General features: G+C 44.2%; 1 protein-coding gene across 1 annotated transcript in view; it reads left to right on the forward strand.

The window, feature by feature from the left end:
• Positions 1-25,790, forward strand: part of LOC135558252 (obscurin-like) — a 97,276-nt gene that overhangs the window by 4,879 nt on the left and 66,607 nt on the right. The window contains exons 2-31 of the mRNA XM_064991973.1: positions 56-325; positions 709-969; positions 1,222-1,527; positions 1,749-2,015; positions 2,289-2,395; positions 2,625-2,793; positions 3,557-3,829; positions 4,019-4,297; positions 5,336-5,344; positions 5,529-5,798; positions 6,402-6,677; positions 7,093-7,374; positions 7,950-8,225; positions 9,064-9,339; positions 9,719-9,994; positions 10,661-10,933; positions 11,069-11,335; positions 11,555-11,824; positions 12,543-12,812; positions 18,784-19,053; positions 19,165-19,277; positions 19,387-19,540; positions 21,954-22,115; positions 22,287-22,391; positions 23,234-23,500; positions 23,760-24,029; positions 24,205-24,471; positions 24,573-24,839; positions 24,957-25,223; positions 25,335-25,604. Coding sequence (XP_064848045.1) covers positions 56-325; positions 709-969; positions 1,222-1,527; positions 1,749-2,015; positions 2,289-2,395; positions 2,625-2,793; positions 3,557-3,829; positions 4,019-4,297; positions 5,336-5,344; positions 5,529-5,798; positions 6,402-6,677; positions 7,093-7,374; positions 7,950-8,225; positions 9,064-9,339; positions 9,719-9,994; positions 10,661-10,933; positions 11,069-11,335; positions 11,555-11,824; positions 12,543-12,812; positions 18,784-19,053; positions 19,165-19,277; positions 19,387-19,540; positions 21,954-22,115; positions 22,287-22,391; positions 23,234-23,500; positions 23,760-24,029; positions 24,205-24,471; positions 24,573-24,839; positions 24,957-25,223; positions 25,335-25,604 — 7,089 coding nt within the window. The remainder of the gene's footprint in view (positions 1-55; positions 326-708; positions 970-1,221; positions 1,528-1,748; positions 2,016-2,288; positions 2,396-2,624; positions 2,794-3,556; positions 3,830-4,018; positions 4,298-5,335; positions 5,345-5,528; positions 5,799-6,401; positions 6,678-7,092; positions 7,375-7,949; positions 8,226-9,063; positions 9,340-9,718; positions 9,995-10,660; positions 10,934-11,068; positions 11,336-11,554; positions 11,825-12,542; positions 12,813-18,783; positions 19,054-19,164; positions 19,278-19,386; positions 19,541-21,953; positions 22,116-22,286; positions 22,392-23,233; positions 23,501-23,759; positions 24,030-24,204; positions 24,472-24,572; positions 24,840-24,956; positions 25,224-25,334; positions 25,605-25,790) is intronic.

Here is a 25,790-nt window from a genome sequence, read left to right on the forward strand (position 1 = left end):
TGCATATTTTCCTCACCTTTTGAGAATTATTCTGCGCTCTTCCCATGATCCTCAGAGCCCAAGGTGCCATTCAGGAGGAAGCTGCAGGATGTGGAGGTCCAGGAGAAGATGACGGCCATGCTGCTGTGTGAGGTGCCCGTTTCGGCTAGCCAGGCCAGCTGGTTCATGGAGGAGACACGTCTGGAGGACAGCTCCAAGTACTGCATGGAGGAGGAAGGAACCATGCGTCGCCTCACCATCCGCAATGTCACTACTAATGATGATGCCGTCTACATCTGCGAGATGAAGGAGGGGAGCCGCACCGTAGCCGAGCTCACTGTGCTCGGTACGAGAGCCATTTTCTTGTCTCTCTAGTCTTCTGACAACCTTCTGATGCATCCATTAACAGATAAGGCAACATCATCAACATTGAGATTGTCCCTACATATACTTTGATGGGGAACATGTAAGACAGAAGTTAACATTGCTCTAGTTTACAATGACATGTGCAGTTTCGTCATGTAATAGGAATTACTGCATATTACTGTCAAACGATACTGTGAAAATGCTGTCAAAACATTTAACGGCGCAAAGGGGGTATCCAATTTCATTTATGACCTCCCCAGGGGACAATAACTTTGGTATTTAGTTTATACAGTGCTAGTGCTGCAGCGTTGTAGACCACACTACACCTGCCCTTTGGTGACCCCCTGTGCTTGTTACTTCCAGGGAACATCACTAAGAAGCTTCCCAGGAGGACTGTAGTGTCGTTGAGTGATACAGTGATCTTCTGCGTGGAGCTGGAGCACCCCAGTTCTGACGCCTACTGGACACGCAACGGCGAGCGCCTGAAGCCGGACACACGGATATCCATTGCGTGCACCCTCAGACAGTACACGCTAACCATCAGCCACTGCCAGGCCGACGACTCAGGAGAGGTGGCCTTTGTGGCTGGAGACTGCAAGACCTCCACACGATTCTCAGTCGCGGGTGAGCTACAGACATAGACCTACATACGTAGAACACAGACTCAACCCCCCCCCCAAAAAAAAAACACAGACTCAAAGCCCTTTTCCTATCACGACACTAAATAAGGGGATCCTCAATTAGAACACACATTTCAATAATCCCACCACACAGGTTGACTCTTATGTCCATCTGCAGATACATCATATCACTTAGAATTGTCTCAGGATGTATCATACATACATGAGCCTAATCGAACAACACCTCCCTCCGCAGCTGCCAGAAAGCACCCTCCAGATCCCCCTATCGACGTGGTGGTGCGTAGCAAGACCGACTCGTCCATCACGCTCCACTGGTCTCCCCCAGACAGTGACCGCCCCGTGCCCATCAAAGGGTACATGGTAGAGAGGAGGAAGGTGGGTGCCCAGACCTGGCAGAGGTGCAATGGCATGGAAGTCAGCCCCTTTACTGAGATCACGATCCAGAATATCACAGAGGAGGCCAGCTACCAGTTCCGCATCTCCGCAGTCAACGACTACGGCCAGAGCCAGCATATGGAGGTGCCTGGGACCTTCTACCTCGGTGAGACAGAGAAACATCTCATTATCATCACTCCCCCATGTGTAATTTCTTTCTCTCTGTCTCTGGCTTAACAATAAGAATAATCAACTCTAAACCCCTAGCGGTGAGACAATACGTCCTATAACCCACGCCCTCCCCAGAGCTGATCACTTCAGTAAAACCCCAGCACGCTGCTTTTGAATGAAGCATATTGACGTGGTTTATTTCACCCTTTCTTCCAGAGCCCTCTGCAGAGGTGAAGACAGGCCTGATGAACAGCACAGCCATCTCAGGCGAGGAGGCCTCCCTCTCCGTGGACCTGTCTGCCGTGTGCTCTGGCTCCTGGTCTATCAACGGCCGCCTCCTGCGGAGTGGGGCTGACTACCTCATCACACGCCAAAAGACCACACATACGCTGACGATCCGAACCGTCTCGATGGAGATGAATGGAGCCACGGTCAAATTTGTGGGCGGTGGCTCCGAGAGCACTTGTATACTCCACGTGAAGGGTAAGCACTGGAATAGAGAGCAATGCCAAGTATAAGATCTGTGGGTTGAATGTGCAGGTCTTTATTAGATTGATGCTGAGACTTGCCTGTATAGAGGCTCTATATGCAGTGTCTTTATGAGTCCTTTTGTATTCATGCTATTTTATATAAGTAGTTAGGAACCTCAGGTTCAGGTAAGTTCAGTTCCTCAGGTGATTTATGTTGGTAGACAGTCCTCATCGTTCCATGGGATTTTCCACAAACAACAGCTACAGGTGAAACCTCTATTTGTAGCTCCAGCTGTCCGGTTCACCAGTAAGTCCGCTCACACCGAGGTGGTGACCTGCAGCGCCCAGTCCTCCGCCCAGCTGACCACAGAGGTGTCCGATTATGATGCTCAGGTGCGTAGTGGGGAAAAGTCCAGATGACTGAATGAATGAATGAACAAAGTCATGCTTTATTGGTCTGTTAGGGTTAGGAAACGTAAAAGGGGTAGTGTAATAAATACCAAAATAACGTAACTCTTTAGAATTGTTCCGATTCAATTCACTGTGTTAATGAATGTGTTAGGCTGACTCTTATGTGGGTTGTGTGTTCTGCCGAATTTGAACGTTTCCTCTAACTCTGTAGGTGGTCTGGATGAAGAATGGACGGGAGCTGAAGGTGGGCAAGAAGTACGAGTGCATAAGCACCGACCGCAGGAGGATCCTGATGGTGCACAACGTCACCGAAGAGGACACGGGCATCTATGAGTGTGTCTTAAATGAAGACCGAATGTCCCTGCAGCTTTCTCTAAAAGGTACAACAGGACAGTCGGAAGTTCAAGAAAAAAAGATTCACCTCAACTCCTGTAGTAATATGTCACGCTAGAAAGAAGAAAGCACTTCAATGGGCACATGTATGCAACTTATTAATAACTTGTTGGCACCCGGTGGGAAGTGGAAACCTGGTACCTCAGATCCCCATATCCTTTTATTAGAGTTCTCGGAATAGCAAAATGCTGTATACTTTCACTGAACACCATTTTTTTTTGTTGACATGTTTTAAAAATCTAAATCCAGTGGGTTAGTCAGACCCCGAGTCTTAAAGTGACAGTGTATCAAATGCAACCTCTAACCTACATTGCCGACAGAAAGCCCCTCTCACACCACGTGACACACAGGGACAGACTGGTCTGTGACAGCTACCACCAGGTGGTAGTGAGCCGTCTAGCATGGAAAAGGGCACTCTATCATCCTGTAATAAAGTCCAATGTGTCACTGGTACCGTCCCCCATCCTCCAACCACGCACAGGCAGACACCCACCTATCATATGATGGTGTATGAAATGTAACTGTTTGGTTCTAATAGAAAAATCCAGTATTTGAAAAAGCGAATAACTCATCACAGATAAATTCTGTCATTGCGTTCATTTTTAAAATATTCAATTCCATATGGTTCTTTATTAACATTTAATTATAACCTTAAGGTATCAATTGCTGCCACATTTCTAGGAGTGAAAAAAAGTGGACAATTCAGGTTTTTGTTCTTGATGACAAATCCCATCCCTGTTTCTCTTCCAGATGAAGCCAAGTTCCTGAACAAGCCCAGGGGTCCCATGGAGGTGGCGCCTGCCCTCAGCGGGGACCTGGAGTTGAACTGCGAGGTGTCGTCTGCAAGCGGGGTGGTGGTGTGGAGGAAGGATCAGACACCGGTCACTGAGGACCAAAGAATCACCGTCGTCTCCAAAGGGACACAGAGAAGACTGGTCATCAAGAATGCCAAGAAGAGTGACGAGGGACACTACTCCTGCGAGACAGCCGTGGACAAAGTCACATTCCAGGTCAAGATAAAAGGTAAGAGAGAAGGGAATGTCTGTCGAGCACACTGGACCAATAGGATCATTGCATTTCAGTTTGTTTAATAACCTAGGCAAACCTTCAGAATCCCAGACTGCCTGTGCAAATATTGTTCCTGTTTTTAGTGTTCAACCCTAAAATAAAGGTTTCTGATTTTACTGTGCCATTCTATGATTGTTCCCACAGAAGCCCAACAGGCAGTCTTCTCCAACAAGGAGTCTGTACAGAAGGAGGTGAAAGTTACTCTCTCCCAGAAAGCCACTCTGAGCTGTGAGGTGTCCGACCCCAAGACCGAGGTGAAATGGTACAAGGGCGGCAAGCTGCTGACTTCCACTGAGACAGTCTCCACGGAGACAAAGGGCAGGTGTCGTCTGTTGGTAGTAGACAAAATTGAGAAGAAGGACGCTGGAGAATACACCTGTGAGGCTAGAGCAGAGAAGCTGGTCTTTAAAATACATGTTTCAGGTAATATTCTGACTATCTATTGTCTGCTTTTGACAAAGGTTGCTGGAGTGGTTGTTCATGGGCCAGTCGTTCAAATGTAGAACATTTTCCCTATCAGTCCTTGGAGATGGTTTGGAAAATGTACATTTGAATTGCTTCCGCTCTGCTTGTTATCTTAGAAATGTATGGTTGTTTTGTTAGTTTCAATATGTTATAATTGAGAATGAAATCGGTGAGTTTATCAGATTGATCATGGTTTGTAGATTTGGGCTTAGAAGTTGTTTCATTGGGTGAATATCATGGCTTCTCAGGACACTTCAATGGCGCGCTGTCTCGGTCTCTGCAATAGTAGAGTTATAGGTGGTTGACATGCTTAACTATCAGTCAATGCTACCCATGTCAATCAATCATTCAATCAATCAAATGCATTTATAAAGCCCTTTTTACATCAGCAGATGTCACAAAGTGCTTATACAGAAACCCAGCATAAATCCCCAACCATCAAGCAATGCAGATGTAGAAGCACAGTGGCTAGGAAAAATTCCCTAGAAAGGCAGGAACCTAGGAAGAAACTTAGAGAGGAACCAGGCTCTGAGGGGTGGCCAGTCCACTTCTGGCTGTACCACGTGGAGATTATAAGAGTACATGGCCACTAATCCCAGACCGTTCTTCAAGTTGTTCAAACGTTCATAGGCGACCAGCAGTGTAAATATTAATCACAGTTGTTGTAGAGGGTGCAACAGGTCAGCACCTCAGGAGTAAATGTCAGGTGGCTTTTCATAGCCGAGCATTCAGAGGTTGAGACAGCAGATGTGGAAGGGAGAGAGGGAGGGAGAGAGGAGGAGAGGGAGAGAGAGGGTAAAAAAAAACCAGCAGGTCTGGGACAAGGTTGCACATCCGGTGAACAGGTCAGGGTTCAAAGGCTGCAGACACAACAGCAGAAACTGGATCAACAGCACGACCAGGTGGACTGGGTAACGGGACTGCCAGGAGTCGTCAGGTAGTCCTGAGGCGTGGTCCTAGGGCATAGGTCCTCCGGGAAGGGAGAGAAAGAGACAGATGTCCAGAGTCATGATCATGTTTTTAGTGTTTAAACATTTGTGATGCAACTTTGTACCGCCATCATTGTTCCCTTAGAAACCCAACAGTCTGCCTTCACCAACAAGGAGTTTGTACAGGAGGTGATTTTTGTGTTCTACCCTAAATGGAGGGTTTCTAATATTACTGTGCTATTTCATGATTTCTCCGTCAGAGACTACCTTCTCTAACAAGGAGTCTGTACAGAAGGAGGTGAAAGCTACTCTCTCCCAGAAAGCCACTCTGAGCTGTGAGGTGTCTGATATCAAGACAGAGGTGAAATGGTACAAGGATGGCAAGCTGCTGACTTCCAGTAAGACGGTCTCCATGGAGACAAAGGGCAAGACTCGTCAGCTGGTGATAGAGAAGGTGGAGAAGAAGGATGCTGGAGAGTACACGTGTGAGGTTGGAGCAGAGAAACTGGTCTATAAGATTCAGGTGACAGGTAAGGAGGATCTACTCGCTGTCTGGTCTGCTTTTGCTGGAATGGTTGTCTGATATGCACATTTGACATGTTTATCTTAGGAAAATATAACTGTTTTATATTTATCTCTCCTCTGGGAAGCTTTGGCAAATGTACTGTTAAATTACATTTAGATTTAGTCTCAGTCAGAAACCAATGCCTATTTTGTTGTTGCCGTAGTGTTAGAATCAACTAATCCTAAAATTGCGATTTTATCAGACAAGGTGGTATGATCTTAATTTGATCACCCTGTTGCAGGACAACTTTACTGCAATACAGGAAATGTGAAACTTGTAGTGTATTTGAATTTTAAAAATGCTTTTAAAGTTTGTCATTTCCTCTTTGACATTTCAGATTTGATTTTGCCTTACGAAAATTTTAGCAACCCCTACAAACAATTCCCATTTACTATTTGCTGCAGGATTATCCTGCATCAAGGTTGTTTCTTTGCTTGATATGGCTCTGGTTGTTTTGACTTCTGGCTTGCCATTGTTGCTTTTTGGGACGTCTCACTGGTCTCTGTCCCTTTTGGGGCTGTGTGTCTATTCCCATTCTATATTTGAATTGCTAATGGGTGATTTACAGAAGCCCAGGCTGTCTTCACCAACAAGGAGTCTGTACAGAAGGAAGTGAAAGCTACTCTCTCCCAGAAAGCCACTCTGAGCTGTGAGGTGTCTGATACCAAGACAGAGGTGAAATGGTACAAGGATGGCAAGCTGCTGACTTCCAGTAAGACAGTCTCCATGGAGACAAAGGACAAGACTCGTCAGCTGGTGATAGAGAAGGTGGAGAAGAAGGATGCTGGAGAGTACACGTGTGAGGTTGGAGCAGAGAAACTGGTCTATAAGATTCAGGTGGCAGGTATGGATGTTTTGCAACTATTGGATTTACTGTCCGTCTATCGTCTGCTATAGGGCTTATAGTGGGTAGGATGGTGGTCCATATGCCTGTCCTACAGATATTTATCCAATAAAACTTGTGGTTGAAAAAGGTTCTTTCATTTGTTGAGTTGTCTTCCCAAGTCGATGTCTCCTGCAATCTGTGTCGCTGCTCTACCTTATATTATGTCTGAAAAAGTCTGTTTCCATGTTTGTTGCATAGTTTGTTTGTCTCCGTATCATGTTAGAATTGTTGACTCCCGGTGTACGTTCTGTAGTTCATTGTCCCCATGGTCTGTACAGGACAGTAAGGGATGTGTCCTGTGTTTGGTGTTGATACTGTTTGACCCTAAATTAAACATTTCTGCCATTTTGCCCCTCGATGATTGTTCCATCAGAAGCACAACAGGCTGCCTTCTATAACAAGGACTCTGTACAGAAAGAGGTGAAAGCTACTCTCTCCCAGAAAGCCACTCTGACCTGTGAGGTGTCTGATACCAAGGCAGAGGTTAAATGGTACAAGGATGGCAAGCTGCTGACTTCCAGTAAGACAGTCTCCATGGAGACAAAGAACAAGACTCGTCAGCTGGTGATAGAGAAGGTGGAGAAGAAGGATGCTGGAGAGTACACCTGTGAGTTGGGAACAGAAAAGCTGGCCTACAAGATACACGTGACTGGAGGTAAGGAGGAGTTATTTTTTTAGTTACATGCCCTCTGTGATGCCATTTAGGCTTTTGTTGCTGGAATGGTTGCCCATTTGTCTGTCCTACGAATTCAAGTTGTATTATTCTTATTTCAAGAAGAGATTTACAGTACCTAGGTCTGATGAGATGTTATGGGACAGACACAGTTACACTTTCAGTTCTGTTTTTATCTTACAAACTTACAGCTATTTTGGTATTTTCAAAGTGTAATTGGGACCATATAATTTGTAAGTTCTATCTAGTTTTTTAATTGGTTGTTTTTGATTCCTCACAACAATGTCCTTTTAATAGTGTGTCTTGTTTGACTGATGTTGCTCATGGGGATATCTGAGTGCTCTGTTTCCTTGTTTGTTGTTCTGGTGTGTGTGTGTGTGTGTGTGTGTGTCCGTCTCCATAAAACATTTGAATTTCCAATGGTTGACTTTGGAAGGCGGCTCAATGTCAAATACCTCCCGTATTTGTCCAGTCTACAGATATGGTTCCTGTTTTGATGTTATATTGAGTGGAAGGTTTTTCATTTCCATCATATCCTTCAATGGTTCCTCCTTCAGAAACTCAGGCTGCCTTCTATAACAAGGAGTCTGTACAGAAGGAGGTGAAAGCTACTCTCTCCCAGAAAGCCACTCTGAGCTGTGAGGTGTCTGATACCAAGACAGACGTGAAATGGTACAAGGATGGCAAGCTGCTGACTTCCAGTAAGACAGTCTCCATGGAGACAAAGGGCAAGACTCGTCAGCTGGTGATAGAGAAGGTGGAGAAGAAGGATGCTGGAGAGTACACCTGTGAGGTTGGAGCGGAGAAACTGGCCTTCAGGATTCAGATGGCAGGTAAGGACATAAAGCCGCTGTCTATTATTGTTCCCCAGAAGGCTTTGGAGGCTAAATAGTTGTCAATATACACTGAGTGTACGAAGCATTAGGAACACCTGCTCTTTCCATGACGTAGACTGACCAGGTGAATCCAGGTGAAAGCTATGATCCCTTATTGATGTCACTTCAATCTGTGTAGATGAAGGGGAGGAGACATGTTAAAGAAGGATTTCTAAGCCTTGAGACAAATGAGACATGGATTATGTATGTGTGCCATTCAGAGGTTGAATGGACAAAACAAAATATTTAAGTGCCTTTGATTGGGGTATGGTGGTAGGTGCCAGACGCACCGGTTTAAGTGTGTCAAGAACAGCAACGCTGCTGGGTTTTTCCACGCTCAACAGTTTCCTGTGTGCATCAAGAATGGTCCACCACCCAAAGGGCATCCAGCCGACTTGACACAACTGTGGGAAGCCTTGGAGTCAACAATGGGCCAGCATCCCTATGGAACGCATTGAGGCTGTTCTGAGGGCAAAAGGGGGTGCAACTCAATATTAGGAAGGTGTTCCTAATGTTTTGTACACTCAGTGTGTTCTCTACATTGCCTATAAATGTCTTCCCTAAAGAAAAGAGATCTTATACTGTTGTGTTGTTTGATTGTCTTGAAATTTCTTTTTTGCTTCATTGTCTTCTGCATTAGAAATGCAGGTGGTTAATTTATCTAGCAATTGTATCTCTTTATGTCCCCGGGGTCTGTTGTGTGTAAGATATGGTATCTGGTTTGGTTGTTGGGATTATTTGACCTTGAATGTAATGTTTCTGGTACTGCCATGCATCTCCATGATTGTTTTCTCAGAAACTCAAGCAGCTTTCTCCAACAAGGAGTCTGTACAGAAGGAAGTGAAAGCTACTCTTTCCCAGAAAGCCACTCTGAGCTGTGAGGTGTCTGATACCAAGACAGAGGTGAAATGGTACAAGGATGGCAAGCTGCTGACTTCCAGTAAGACAGTCCACATGGAGACAAAGGACAAGACTCGTCAGCTGGTGTTGGACATCGTGGAGAAGAAGGATGCTGGCGAGTACACTTGTGAGGTTGGAGCAGAGAAAGTGGCCTTTAAGATACAGGTGGCAGGTAGGGACAATATGAGAGCTGGCTGTCTATTGATGTTTCTCTCAAGGTTTTGGTGGGTGAATGGTTGTGAATATACCGTGTGTGTTCTACATTGTCAACACGTGTTTTCTCCCAAGCAAAGGGATGTTATACCGTTGTCTGTTATGATTGTTTTGTTCATGTTGATATAAGACTTGTCTGCTTTTGATTGTTGAAATGTCTTTGTCTCATAATGCTTGAGAAATGTTGATTTTTAACTTACTCTGGCAATACCACTTGATGTCTCCTTTGTCTGTCATGTACAAGATTATGTTAATGGTTTCTGATTTGGGGTGGGGATTGTTTTACCCTGAATTGGGGGTTTCTGATTTTACCATACCCTTAATTGATCCCCATTCAGAGGTCCAGGCTGCCTTCACCAACAAGGAGTCTGTACAGAAGGAGGTGAAAGCTACTCTCTCCCAGAAAGCCACTCTGAGCTGTGAGGTGTCTGATACCAAGACAGAGGTGAAATGGTACAAGGATGGCAAGCTGCTGACTTCCAGTAAGACAGTCTCCATGGAGACAAAGGGCAAGACTCGTCAGCTGGTGATAGAGAAGGTGGAGAAGAAGGATGCTGGAGAGTACACGTGTGAGGTTGGAGCAGAGAAACTGGCCTTCAGGATACAGGTGGCAGGTATGGATGATATGAAAGCTGGTTGTCTATATTGATATCTCTCTCAAGGCTTTGGATGTTGAATGGTCCCCCCCCCACAAAAAAAAATGTTATATACATAAGCCGATGTTCTCTGAATGTCTGTTTTTGTTGTAGATTTCTGTCTCTCGGTTGCATATTTGTGTCTATCTAAAACTATATTTGTATTGCTGGTTATTGACTCCCAGTCCCATGTATATCCCATGTAGAGATATGCGTCCTGTATTTTTTGTGTTCTACCCTAAATGGAGGGTTTCTAATATTACTGTGCCATTTCATGATTTCTCCTTCAGAGACTACCTTCTCCAACAAGGAGTCTGTACAGAAGGAGGTGAAAGCTACTCTCTCCCAGAAAGCCACTCTGAGATGTGAGGTGTCTGATACCGAGACAGAGGTGAAATGGTACAAGGATGGCAAGCTGCTGACTTCCAGTAAGACAATCTGCATGGAGACAAAGGAGAAGACTCGTCAGCTGGTGATAGAGAAGGTGGAGAAGAAGGATGCTGGAGAGTACACCTGTGAGGTTGGAGTGGAGAAACTGGCCTTCAAGATAGAGGTGGCAGGTAGGATGTCATTGACTTTCAACAATATTTGTTGTACCCAAATGCAATCACCTCTATACTAACAAGTCTTCTCTTTTGTTTCTAGAATCCTCTGCCAAGTTTAAAAAAACTGCAGTGAAGAGTGCATGCAGTGTTCAAGCAAGTGAGAAGATTGTTTTGACCACTGAGTTGACTTCGGAGAGTGCCAGCGTTAAGTGGTTCAGGGACGGTGTGGAGTTGAAGGAGAGCTCTAAGTATGACATGAAGAGAGAGGGACATTCTCACACCCTGATTGTGAAGTCCACTGAAGTCAAAGACAGTGGCACCTACTCTTGCCACACTGCTGACGACAAGCTTGAGTTCAAAGTTCAAGTCAAAGGTTAGTTTGCTTTTCATTCGTCAGAACAAATGATTGACGGGCTAGTGTTGTATGTTTCTGTGAGCATAGTCAATACCTATGAAGATCCTACATATTCCATTTAGCTATTGAAATGCTGGCCATGTTTCCCTTTAGACTCACCTCTGAAGTTTGTGGTGCAGTTGCAGCCTGTAGCCACAGAGCTGGGTGGTACACTGACACTGACCTGTGAAATGAACCGAGCCTTAGGGGACGTGCTCTGGCGCCACAACAGCTGTGAGGTCAAACCCGGCGGCAGGTTCTGTGTCAGCACTGATGGTCCCAAGCGGGTCCTTACTGTGACAGGAATGGCAAAAGAGGATGAGGGAGAATACAGCTGTGAATGCAAAGATGATAAGACCTCTGCCAAGGTCTCCACCAAAGGTAGCTGAGGCTTTGTTTTCATTAGATTTACAACTTGGTCACTGACTACTACAAGATGAACTGTAGTTACAGATATATACAAGATACAGCATACAGTAGTTACAGACATACAGTCAAACGCACGAGATGTTAAGCCATTCATTTCCATAATAACCCATTTTCTGTGTTCCTGAGTCTAATTATGTCTCCAAGTAATCTATTATTTTCTGTCCTTTTCAGCGCCCAGACTGGTGAAGCTGACTTCCAAGCTGAGCAATGTCGCTGCTGTGGAGGGGAAGGAGGCCATCTTCAAGTGTAGTGTCACCCCAGCTGACGTCAACGTGAAATGGTTCTGCAACAACGTGCCCATCACTGCTGGGCCCAAATATAAGATTGAGCATGGGGGCACCAGCCACTCCCTCACCGTCTCCTCAGTCAGTCAGGATGATGCTCAAGAGATCAGCATTGATGCAGAGGGCAAAACCTGCAGTGCTACCCTCCAAGTGCAATGTAAGAACCAACCTCCATTCTGTAACGGTTTTGACTTGAGGTTATTATTTATAGGGGTGCCAGGTAGATTGTGCCTACCAGAGAAAACATTGGTTTCTCCTTTTAGTTTGGGAGGGAATGAGGATTTAGCTGCACTGAGACGGTTCAGAAAAATTCAGGGCCGTCACAATTCGCTTTAAAAGGTGCACTATGGAGAAATAGCTCCTGTTTGCTAAAATTCGAATAGTTTGCCGAATTTCAGTTTTTTGTGACCAAAAGAGCAAGTATAGTGTAGAGGATCATTTTACCATCTAAACCACTATGAAATATCTTTTCCATAACCAAAAATATAGTATTTTCAACTGTTTGAAGCTGGTGTACAAAACCAGAAGTAAAAGATGCAAAAGCTAAACTTAAGAACGAGAAGCATAGAAACGGAACAGATGTACTGCTTCTTGGACTTGCTTTCAATGAGAATGACATCTATAATGCACATTTCTATGTGAATTTGAGCAGGTTGCCCAAAAAGTTACATATTGCACTTACGATATAAAAAATATACACATTTCCCATGGATATGCTTCTGTTCTGTAAAATCCTCTGATTGTCTTCATTGATTGATATACAATTACAGCCATTATTTACAAAAATGTAGAGGCCTTCTAAGCAATTTTGCTTAGAAGGGCTACAGTTTTCGGAAAGGAGTTCTAATATCTGTGTTTTCTTTGTGCCCTGACAGTGGAGCCGGTGATGTTCAAGAAGAAGCTGGAGAATGTGATGGCGGTGGAGGAACAGAAGGAGGTGAAGCTGGAGGTAGAGCTGAGTAAGCCCTCTAAAGAGGTCAGGTGGATGAAGAACAGCGTGGTGCTACAGCCTGGAGGCAACATGGAGATCAGGGTGGACGGAGCCAAGCAGACTCTGGTCTTTAAGAGTGTGACTACGGCCGACCGTGGTTACTACTCCTGTGAGACCCTGGACGACAAGACCCAGGCCAAACTCACAGTGGATGGTAAGTAAGAATGGTGTCCTATTTACAGCTGCGGTGGTTTTGTGGTTATGTAGAGTACCTACAGAAACTATTCACACCCCTTGAATTTTTTCACATTTTATTGTGTTACAGCCTGCATTTTAAATGTATTAGATTTTGGTCACTGGCCTACACACAATACCCTGTAATGTAATATATAAATATATTGACAAATTAATTTATTTAATTAATTAAAAATGAAAAGCTGAAATGTTTTGAGTCAATAAGTATTCAACCCCTTTGTTATGGTAAGCCGAAATAAGTTCAGAAGTAAAAATATGCTTAAAAAGTTACATAAGTTGCATGGACTCACTATGTGGGCGGCAGGGTAGCCTAGTGGTTAGAGCGTTGGACTAGTAACTGGAAGGTTGCAAGTTCAAACGCCCGAGCTGACAAGGTTGTTCTGCCCACTGTTTCTAGGCCGTCATTGACAATAAGAATTTGTTCTTAACTGACTTGCCTAGTTAAATAAAGGTAAATAAAACATAAATGTGTGCAATAAAAGAATAGGGGGCAGTATTTTCACATGTGGATGAAAAGCGTGCCCAAAGTAAACTGCCTGCTACTCAGGCCCAGAAGCTAGGATATGCATGTAATTGATAGATTTGGATAGAAAACACTCTAAAGTTTCAAAACTGTTAAAATAATGTCTGAGTATAACAGAACGTATTTGGCAGGCGAAACCCCAAGATCAAACCATCCAGGAATTTTTTGTGTTTTCTATTGGTTTTCTATGGGAAACTAGATTTATGAGGCACCTGGTTGCAGTTCTTATGGCTTCCAGCGGAACGTCTAGCCGTAACAGGTTTGATTTTTGAAAGACTACATCTCTAGCTCACACATACAGTACAGTTACCTGTATGGCCCCTCAGTCAAACAGTGAATTTCAAACACAGATTCAATCACAAAGACCAGGGAGGTTTTACAATCCTTCGTAAAGGGCACCTATTGGTAGATGTGTAAAATGTAAAAAAGCAGACATTGAATATATCCATCTGAGCGTGGTAAAGTTATTATTTATGCTTTGGATGGTGTATCAATACACCCAATCACAACAAAGATACAGCCGTCCTTCCTAACTCAGTTACCAGAGAGGAAGGAAACCGCTCAGGGATTTCACCATTAGGCCAGTAACTGTGATAGAAAAAAAGCTGAGGATGGATCAACATTGTAGTTACTCCACAATACTAACCTAATTGACAGAGTAAAAAGAAGGAAACCTGTACAGAATATAAATATATATAGAATAAAAATATTTTTAAAAATGCATCCTGTTTGCAACAAGGCACTATAGTAATAATGCAAATATTGTGGCAAAGCAGTAAACTTAGAAAGTGTAATGTTTGGGGAAAATCCAACACATCACATTACTGAGTACCACTCTCCATATTTTCAAGCATAGTGGTAGCTGCATCATGTGCTTGTAATCATTAAGGACTGGGGAGTTTCAGTATAAATAATAAACGGAATTGAGCTAACCACAGGCAAGATCCTAGATAAGCAGACTCAACCAGGTTTCCACGAGACACTAGGAGAGATGATTTCACCTTTCAGCAGGACACAAGGCCTATACTGGAGTTGCTTACCAAGAAGACAGAGAATGTTCCTGAGTGGCCGAGTTAACGGTTTGATTTAAATCTTACATTACATTTACATTTAAGTCATTTAGCAGACGCTCTTATCCAGAGCGACTTACAATCTTCTTGAAAATCTATGGCAAGACCTTGAAAATGGTTGTCTATGACCAATTTGACAGAGCTTGAAGAATTTTGACAAGAATAATGGCCAAATGTTGCACAATCCAGGTGTGGAACCAGAGTGTGAATTACACCATGACATTGGTGGGGGGGGGCTGAAAATTTGGGACACCTGAAATGGGTCTGAAACTGTCTCGGTGAAAAAGCGGGATGGTCACCCTGACACACACTGCCAATTTACTAGGCTAGGCTACAATGTGTCATACCATGAACTTCAAATAGGCCTACCATTAGAAAGTGACGTAGTGTAATTTTTACATTTTTATTATAGGTGAGTAAACTCTGATTGCCGGTCGCGGTGAAAAAAGTCACTCTCCCTATGCTTTTAATGCATTACATTTTTTTTAAAGTTGGGTAAATGGTGTTTACTTGCGTTTACCCTCCACTAGGCCTACACCACAGTCTGTAGCCTACCCTCTAAGCCAACGCATTTTTAAACACATGAACACACGCAGAACAGGTAGCCAACATTCAATATAATACATGAGTTGAATCAAAACATGTTTTACACGCTAGTTCACGAGTTGTCTATAATTCATGAGTTCATGCTTGGAGTCTTCACGGATCGTGTGTCATGGTCGTTTGTAGAATTAACGGACCAAGGCGCAGCGTGCATAGAGTTCCGCATGTTTAATTAAAGAAACTCACCAAAACAATACAAAACCAAAACGAAATGTGAAGTCAAATGCAGTGCACACTGGCAACTACACACAAACAAGATCCCACAAAAACCCAGTGGGAAAAGGCTGCCTAAATATGATCCCCAATCAGAGACAACGATAAACAGCTGCCTCTGATTGGGAACCATACCAGGCCAACATAGACATATAACAACCTAGATAACCAACCCTAGTCACACCCCGACCTAACCAACATAGAGAAGAAAAGGCTCTCTATGGTCAGGGCGTGACAGTAACCCCCCAAAGGAGCGGACTCCGACCGCAAAACTCAATAGGAGAGGGTTCGGGTGGGCATCTAACGTCGGGGACTAGGAACCCTCGCTGGAGGCTACTGCCTTGGCACAGGACTGGACCCCGTGCCTTGACTGGACATCGTCGCAGAGGAAGGCTCCTGCCATGGAGCTGAAGGTTCCGGACCGTGGACCGTCGCAGGAGATTCCGGACCGTGGACCGTCTCCGGAAGCTCTGGACTGGGACTCGTCGCCTGAAGCTCTGGACTGGGACTCGTCGCCTGAAACTCTGGACTGGGGAGGCGCACTGGAGGGAGAGTGCGAGGAGCAGGCACAGGATGTACCTGACTGGGAAGGCGCACTTGAGGGAGAGTGCGAGGAGCAGGCACAGGACGTACCTGACTGGGAAGGTGTACTTGAGGGAGAGTGCAAGGAGCAGGCACAGGACGTACTGGGCTGTGGAGGCGCACTGGAGACCTGGTGCGTAGAGCTGGCACAGATGGTGCCGGAACAATGACACGCTCCACACGGTGAGTGCAGGGAGCTAGCACACCCCAACATTTTTTGGAGGCTGCTTCTTGGGCTTGCGTCGTGGCCGCGAAGCCCGGCGTTGTCGCTGTCCTTCCCTCACCGCTTGCATCTGCTTCCAAGGAAGGCCTTCGTCTCCTGCCATTATCTCCTACCAAGTCCAGGATGTCTTTACCTCCTGGATTTCCTCCCAGGCCCAGGATACCCTCTCCTCCTGTGCACACTGCTTGGTCCGTGAGTGGCGGGATCTTCTGTCGCGTTCGTTTGTAGAATTAACAGACCAAGGCGCAGCGTGCATAGAGTTCCACATATTTAGGCTGCCTAAATATGATCCCCAATCAGAGACAACAATAAACAGCTGCCTCTGGATTGGGAACCATACGAGGCCAACATAGACATATAATAACCTAGATAACCCACCCTAGTCACACCCCGACCTAACCAAAATAGAGAATAAAAGGCTCTCTATGGTCAGGGCGTGACATCGTGTGACATATAACACAACCTTTCTTTCCTTACATTTATGACTGTCACGTTCTGACCTTAGTTCTTTTGTTATGTCTTTGTTTTAGTATGGTCAGGGCGTGAGTTGGGTGGGTTGTCTATGTTTGTTTTTCTATGAGTTGGTATTTCTGTGTTTGGCCTGGTATGGTTCTCAATCAGAGGCAGCCGTCAATCTTTGTCCCTGATTGAGAACCATACTTAGGCAGCCTGTTTTCACCCTTGATTTGTGGGTGATTATTTTCTGTGTCCGTGTGTTCCACACGGAACTGTTTCGGTTTTTGTTATTTCACGTTGTTATTTTTGTATTTTTCTGTGTTCTATTAAAAGTATCATGAACACTTACCACGCTGTGCATTGGTCCTCCGATCCTTCCTACTACTCCTCGTCAGGGGAGGAAGAAGACCGTTACAATGACAGTGTTATTTTTTGTTATTTAGCGTTTAACAATTGAAATAGAATATTGATCTTAAAACCTGTACCTATCATGGATCTTGGAGATCTGTGAAAATGCACTGTAAGTGTAACTATGCCAACGTAACATTTCATTATGTTTCACCGTTAAAACAGTTCCCATGGGGACACAAATCCAAAATAATGTAGGCCTATCCCACTGCAAAATCGAATGCTTCTAAACGAGGGTCAACTATAGGCCTACTGTCATTAACGTATACTTGTTGGATGCGCATTGATGTCTAGCTGTAGGCTAGTTGTCTAGTGATATTGTTGACCATCATTAGGTGATGCAGTAAAGAAAACAAATATGAATAGAAAATAATAACGCTAAATAAATGGTCTACTACTACAGGAGAATGGAGAACACCAGTACCAGCACACACCTGTGAAACAAAGCAATGAGTGCTCTGAACAGCTAAGCTGACTGACCACAGCAAACAATGATACATCAACGGATAAAGCTAATGCATTGGAATAAAGGCATAGGCTATTTTTATTGAGGATGCATGGCAAACAAATGGTGAAAATAAGGAAGTACAAAGGAAAATCTATGCAGCTGAGACTGCCAGCGCTGCCACATATAAATAATTGGTTTAAACCATGACAGAGAGGTGGGGGTGTTCGTTTCATTGGACGGTTTTATTTTTATGTTTACCACTGTGCAACATATTTACCACTGCATTTTAAACAAATAGGAGAATGGTTAAATTAGCATTATTTAGAGACCCCACCTAAAGTCTGACTTTTGTTGCATTTCGAGAAGCTAAGGCCCCCCTGGTTCACCTGTAATTTGCACAGTGTGAACTCTCTTAGAGACTTACCCAGAAAGGCTCACATGTAACCACTGCCAAAGGTGATTCTAACATCACCGGACGTGCTACATTGTCATGCTGCTGCTCCCGTTTCAACTGTTCTGCCTGTGGCTATTGAACCCTGACCTGTTCACCAGATGTGCTACCCTTTTTCGTCCCTCTCTCTTCCTCTCTCTAGCTCTCCCTCCCTCTCTCGCCCTCTCTACCACACCTGCTCTCTCGACCTCTGAATGCTCGGCTATGAAAAGCCAACTGACATTTACTCCTGAGGTGCTGACCTGTTGCACCCTCTACAACCACTGTGATTATTATTTGACCCTGCTGGTCATCTATGAACGTTTGAACATCTTGAAGAACAATCTGGCATTAATGGCCATGTACTCTTAAAATCTCCACCCGGCACAGCCATAAGAGGACTGGTCACCCCTTAGAACCTCCTTCCTCTCTAGGTTTCTTCCTTGGTTCCGGCCTTTCTAGGGAGTTTTTCCTTGCCACTATGCTTCTACTGTACATCTGCATTGATTGCTTTTTGGGGTTTTAGGCTGGGTATCTGCTGATGTAAAAAAAAAAGGGGCTTTATAAATGCATGATTTATTAACATGTATTGACTCAGGGGGTTAAACACATTTTTGAATTTTTATTCCACTTTGACATTATAGAGTATTTTAGTAGATTGTTGACAAAAGAATGACAATTATATCCCTTTGAATCCCACAACAAAATGTGGAAAATGTCAATGGGCGTGAATACTTTGATGGTACTGTACAGTATACAGTAACTAGCCCCTATTGAGTATAGTAACAGTATTCTCTAATATTACATGTAGTTTGATAGAACATTTGATCCCCACCCAGATACTCAGACTATTTATATCTACCGTTTCAGTGCCAAGAAGAGATGTACAGGACACTTACTGATGATGTTGTGTAACCTATAATTCTATGCATATTCCAGCACACCTAAACGTTCCCTCTGTCTGTGTTTCACAGTGAAGAAGATTGAGGTGGTGAACGGCCTGCTGCCGGAGGTCAAGGCCCATGAGAAGGAGACAGTGACCCTTGAGGTGGAGCTCAGCCAGGCTGACGTGGAGGGCTCCTGGACCAGGGACAGCGTCAAGCTCAAGGCAGGGTCCAACTGCCGCATCACAGCCCTGGGAAAGAAGCATGCCCTCACACTATCCCAAATTAAGATGGAGGACGCAGGAACAATTGCTTTCCAAGCAGAGGGAGTCAAAACTTCTGCCAAACTGATTGTTACAGGTAGGTTATATCAATTTTCGACGAACAGTAAACTATTCATTAAGTTGAGTGCTAATTGGGGTGGAAGCTGTTATTTGAAGGTTGTGCTTATTGGTGTTGGGGTTTTTATAGAACCTGCGGCAATGATCTCTAAACCCATGGGGGATGTCAAAGCCCCAGAGAAGGAGAAGGCTACGCTTGAGTGTGAGGTGTCCAGAACTAACGCTGAGGTCAAGTGGTTCAAGGTGAGAAAACATATTCCAGTAAATCATGGAACTGTAGTTGTCAGCTATTTTATTTGCATAATTGTGTATACAATGAAATCATTTTTACTAAAAGACCACTGTTTCTTAGGGTGACATGGAACTGAAACCAGGGAAGAACTTTCGCATCCACTCCCAGGGGCGCACACGCAGCCTGCTAATCCACAAATGTTCCCAAGAGGATGAGGGTACATACGTCTGCCAAACGTCTGATGACAACACATCAGCTAAACTCACTATTCACGGTATGAGTCCCCACATGTTATTCACATGATACAATACACTGTATGTTATGCAATCCAATGATACTGATTGTGTAATCAAATCTAATTATGTATTAGGCTTGTCAAGGATATTTGTACAGTACTTTTGTCAGGACCCGGTTACGAACCTGGGTCTCCGGAGTGAGAAACAGTCACTTAACCAACTGAGCCACGAATAGTCAGCAGAACCCAGAAGATGAGGCAGACACAGCAGTACTTAAGACGGTGTATTTAATAAAGTAAAAAGGAGAAGTCCTTCAATACAAAAAATGGCAAATCCAAAAGGTGGTAGGAATAGCACAAAAAAGCCTCAAGAGATACTCAAAAACAAAAACAGAATTCCACAAGAGCATCCACCGGAATCGACAAGAATACACAGAACACTAGGGCTGGGTGCTAACATACAAACACAGAGCACAGAACTGAGGGAAACTAAGGGTTTAAATACAATCAGGGGAAACGAGGCACAGGTGCAAATAATAATGGGGAACAAGGGAAAAAACATAAGGTCAAAAAGCACAATGGGGGCATCTAGTGACCAAAACCCGGAACAACCCTGGCCAAATCCTGACAACTTTGTTGTACAGGTAGTTAAAAATAGTGTGTGTCACACTGAAATAACAGACCTTCTTCTTACCAGATACGGTGGGGTCCGATCTTATTGACAGACTTGATAAAGATGAGCAAAATTGACTGTATAAAATAAATAATTTCAATATTAAGCTATATTGTATGCTCCAAAAAAAATGAAATTCTATTAATTTATACAAATACAATTGCTTAGAGAAATTGATTTTGTTTAGCTAGTGATTCAAACAAATCTCATAAAGGTGGGGGTCAAAATTATTGACACCCCTTTTTCTCAATAACTGTCAATGCCTCACCTTGTGAGGATAACGGCACGGAAGCTTGTTCAAAATTGTTTCCGTGAGAATACATTGACAGGGATCTTAGACACATTCCTCCATGCAGAACTGTCATGGTCAAAACATGTTGATACAACAGTCGCTTAGATAGGGAGAAGTCTGTCCATAATAAAGCACTGCTCTGCCTTCTTAACAACACTATCAACAAGGCAGGTCCTACAAGCCATAATTTTGTCGCACTTGGCACCTGCCACAGAGGGACCTCGGGAAATTACAATTGGCTCAGAACAGGGCAGCACTGCTGGACCTGAGATGTACACAGAGATCTAACATTGAATAATATGCATGTCAATCTCTCATGGCTCAAAAGCGGAGGAGAGATTGACTTCATCAATACTTGTTTTTGTAAGCAGTGTTGACAAGCTGAATGCACCGAGCTGTCAGTTTAAACTACTAACACACAGCTCGGACACCCATGCATACCCCCCAAGACATGTCACCAAAGGTCTCGTCACAATCCTCAAGTCCAGAACAGACTATGGGAGGTGCACATTCCTACATAACGCAATGACTACATGGAACTCTATTTCACATCAGGTAACTGATGCAAGCAGTAGAATCAGATAAAAAAACAGATAAAAATGTGCCTTATGCAACAGCAGAGACTGTGAAGAGACACACACACACAGGTACAGACACACGCATACGCACACACACGCTATCACACTCACTCTACACACACGTACAGTATATTGTAATATTGGTGTATGGTGGTATTATACATTTTGTATTGTAGATATGTAGTGGTGAGATAATGTTATATGATGTACTATTTAATCTTTTGTTTTATGTGTGATAAGTGCCTTAATGTGTTTGGACCCCAGGAAGAGTAGCTGCTGCCTTGGCAGCAGCTAATGGGGATCCCTAATAAATACAAATCCAATGTGTTCTTCAACTCATAAAAAGGCTCAGTGCTGTTATCCTTGCAAGGTGAGGTATTGAAAACACGTGTCAATAATTTTGACCTCTAACTTTTTGCAAAAAATATATATTACTTGTTAAACAAAATCTCTTTGTCTGAGCAATTGTATTAGTATAAAATAATATAACTTTCCCATTTTTTTTCAGGCTCCAATATAGCACAGTATTTCAATTATTTATTTTATACAGCCATTTTTGCTAATCTTTATCAAGGGTGTGAATAATTTCAGACCCCACTATACATAGCTAAAAATCTATGTAAAAGAATGGCCATAGTCCATTCAGCATTAGATATGTTGAAGACTTTAACCTTTATTTAACCAGGCAAGTCAGTTAATTAAGAACACATTCTTATTTTCAATGATGGCCTGGGAACAGTGGGTTAACTGCCTGTTCAGTGGCAGAATGACAGATTTGTACCTTGTCAGCTCGGGGATTTGAGCTCGCAACCTTCCGGTTACTAGTCCAACGCTCTAACCACTAGGCTACCCTGCCGCCCCACTTTCTAATGTCTCTTTTTATTGTCTCTTGTGCTTCTCTCTCCACAGCCCGAGACATTAAAATAGTGAAGAGGCTTGAGGACGTGGAGGTGATGGAGAAGGAGAGCGCTTCGTTCTTCTGTGAGATCTCTCACGATGAAGTGGACTGCCAGTGGTTCAAAGGCGACACCAAACTCAAAGTCGGTGACAACATCAAGATGAGACAAGAGGGTGAGGAGAATACACACATTTGCCATACTTTCCAAATACATGTTTAGATGTTCATATTTGTGATAAACACTCATGCATTTTAGTAATACACCGTTTTTGAAGGACAAATGTACTATTTCAGTGTTTGAATATTCGGTACTGTTCTTATAAGTTGCCTTCTTTCAATTAAAGGTAAAATCTATGTGCTGCTGTTTAAGTCGGTGACCCCAGAAGACATTGCTGAGATTAAATTCACAGCTGAAAAGGCCTCTTCAACAGCCAAACTGACAGTGAAAGGTAAAGTCTATTTCCAGCATGCTCTCCCTATAGCATGGTATTTATGGCATGATATGCTAAGCAACATGATATAATAACATATTCAGGTCAGCACATCACAACATACGGTACGTAACAAATTCAACGAATTCACAAGCACTCATTAAACATGCATATGGTGAATGCAGTTCCCGATCCATAACTCAAATCTGAAAAATATTATGTCAACTGATCCAGTTAGTCAATTGCTCAGCCAGTCAGCCGGTCCTCTGTGTCTTCAGAGTTATTTCCCTGAGGTTTTATTTTGGTTCAGCAGCCAATCGTCTGTGGGGATGATACTGCATTGGCCTCTTTTAGACTGGAATATTGGTGTTTTGTATCCCCGGCCAGAGTGCTATATCCTTAACGATTTGTAGTGGTTTCTCTGAGAATCCATGGTGCTGTCTGTCTTTGACGCATGGCTGCTATACATCCTCTGGGGAACCTGAACCACAGAACCTAGATCCTAGGGTGACCTGACTACCCTCGGGAACTGTCTCTCGTGTTGTTCATGGCGATCCCTCTGTACCAGGCCAGGAATGAGAAGGCCATGCAGTGGCTATCTGAGCCCATCAGGATGTTGGAGTTGATGGATGAAGGAACACGATAAATCACTGTTCCTTGGGAGAGCCTGTGGATGTGAATTGCACAGGGAGATGTGGAGTTGTTTTCTTTGGCGTACTGATCCCTGTTGAGTACTTTCTGTTCCCTGTCTTAGTTTAGTGCTACTTACTGCTTTGATGTGTGGTAGTGTTTTGATATGTTTCTTTGGTACTGCTAAGTATGGCTTCCTTGTATTGATACGGTTGTTATTGTTACTGTAGAGCTCCCTGTCCAGTTTGTGAAGAAACTCAGGGATAAGTTAGCCTTGTATACACACCGTGGGTTCTTGGAATGCCAAGTGTCCCGGGCCAGCGCCAAGGTCAAGTGGTACAAGAACAAGAAGGAGATCAAGCCCAGCAAGAAGCACGAGATCAGCAGCGAGGGTATATACCGCAAACTCACCATAAACGACGTGGGCTCGGATGATGAGGATACTTACACCTGTGACGCCATCGACGACAAGACATCCTGTAAACTTCTTGTGGAAGGTAACAGGAGAAAATCCAGGACCGTGTCTATTGTAAACATGTAAGAATTTTCTATGAAGTGTGTTTTTATAAAGTATGATGTGGCTTTATCAAAATATACTTCAGAATCTCTTTTAGCACATATCAATACTTCAGGACACAGGACTACCCGTCAATGAGTGAATGGAAATAGCACTCTTAACAGATCCCTAAAGAGTGCAATTAAGAGTGATTTTACCTCAAGTATGACCTAAACACTCTGTGTCTGTGGTCCCTCTAGAGCAGGCCATCAGCGTCGTACGGGAGCTAAGTGCCGTGGAAGTGACCGAGCCCTTTGCCGCCTTCTTCGAGGTGGAGATCAACATCGACTCAGTCAAGCCCCCCAAGTGGACCCTGAATGGTGTGGCCGTGCAGGAGAGCGCTGACGTGGAGATGGAGAAGGAGGGCTCCATGCACCGCCTCACCTTCAAGAAGACCAAGGCCTCCATGACAGGACCTGTCCAGTTCATGGCTGGCAAGAGCAAGTCTGTGGCCCAGCTTACTGTCAAAGGTCAGAGGCTTCTTCATACACAGAGCGTGAAACCAAATGGTCAGACTACCATGTTCTCAGTGGGTATAGCTGGTTGAAATGACGTTATCATAACCAGATTAAAGTGGGTTAGGAGCATGCTATATGACTTGCCTATGGTCAGAGCTGTTTTTTCTTCTTATTCTCTCAACTACAGGGCGTCCTCTTGAGGTGGTAGAGCCCATTAAAGATGTGACAGTCAAGGAGAAGGGCTCAGCCACTCTGAGCTGCAAGTTCTCCGCCACACCCAAAGAGGTGAGCTGGTTCAAAGGGCAAACCCTCCTGGATGCTTCAGACAAGTACAGCCTGAAACAGGACGCTGTGAGGGCTCAGTTGACCATCCATAAACTGACTGGAGAAGACACCGGGGAGTACCGCTGTCAGTCGGCTGCTGCCGAGACCAAAGCCACTCTCACTGTAGAGGGTACGTTTTGTATCAGATTTTGGTGTTGATTTGACTTCAATGCTGATTGCTTTGCTGAGCGTTGATGGTTCAAATGAGATGTGTGCTGTGGGTTATTGCAGTTCGGAAAGTGGAGATCACAAAACACCTGGTGGACACAGAGGTGGATGAGGACAGTGATGCAGTGTTCATTTGTGAGATCAACTACACGGATGAGGAGGTGCAATGGCTACTCAATGAAAAAGCACTCTTCTCCAATGAGGTCAACACCATCACACACGTGGGCAAAGTGCACACGCTCACACTCAAGAATCTGGCACCTGAGGATGGGGGCACCATCATCTTCAAGGTCAGGGAAATCAAGGAGGGTGTGACCCTAAAAGTCGAAGGTAAAGACTCATGAGCTAATTTGGTCCAAGTGAAAATACTGTAGTGTAGAAGTGGGACTAAAGAATATGTTAAACATCTTTAACTGGTGCTTGTGATCTCCATTTGCATTCCTCCAGAGAAGCGTGCAGTGTTCCTCAAGTCTCTGGATGACGTGGTGGGAGAGGTGAAAGGTATGATCACCCTGGCGTGTGAGGCCTCCAAGCCCAGGGTCTCCCCCGCCTGGAGGAAAGATGGTACGCTCCTGACCACTGGCTCTAAGTATGAGGTCCTGCACACAGGCAAGTCCCTGGGTCTGATCATCAAGGATGTTACCAAGGAAGACGCAGGGGAGTACAGCTGCGACCTGGGTACTGAGCTTTCCAAGTCAAAGGTCACTGTGAGAGGTGTGTATGACAAAGCTGCATAACTGCAAACAAATAAGTATAGTGTGCTGAGGCAGCAATTGTGTCATCATGTTTTTGAAAGAAAAACTCCTCTCTCCTCCCTTTATGTAGACCTGAGCATAGGTATCACCAAGCAGTTGAAGTCTGTGGAGGCGATGGAGGGAGAGACATGTAGCTTTCAGTGTATTCTGTCACGGGAAAGCACTGACGAGTGTTCCTGGACCTTGAATGGCCAGACCGTGGCTAACGGAGGACGCTTCCAGGTGTCCAGTACAGGTCGCAAGTACATGCTGGTTATCAAGGATGTGACGCCAGCCGATGCTGGTGAGGTGGTCTTCAACATAAAGAACCTGTACTCCAAGACTACCTTAGCTGTTGAAGGTCAGACATCTTTACCAGTTGAGGTTCTAACATCAATCTGCATGGGTTTTAGCGTTCATGGTTTTGAGACTTTGATCAACTGATCCCTGAGGTTATCGCAAAGTTGGGTATGTAGACCATTGAGAGAAAATATATCACATTTCTGAGTTTGTTTGTTGCATGTGATTGAAAGGAAATTGAGCCATC

Source organism: Oncorhynchus masou, chromosome 17 (genome assembly GCF_036934945.1).
Source record: "Oncorhynchus masou masou isolate Uvic2021 chromosome 17, UVic_Omas_1.1, whole genome shotgun sequence".
Taxonomy (NCBI): domain Eukaryota; kingdom Metazoa; phylum Chordata; class Actinopteri; order Salmoniformes; family Salmonidae; genus Oncorhynchus; species Oncorhynchus masou.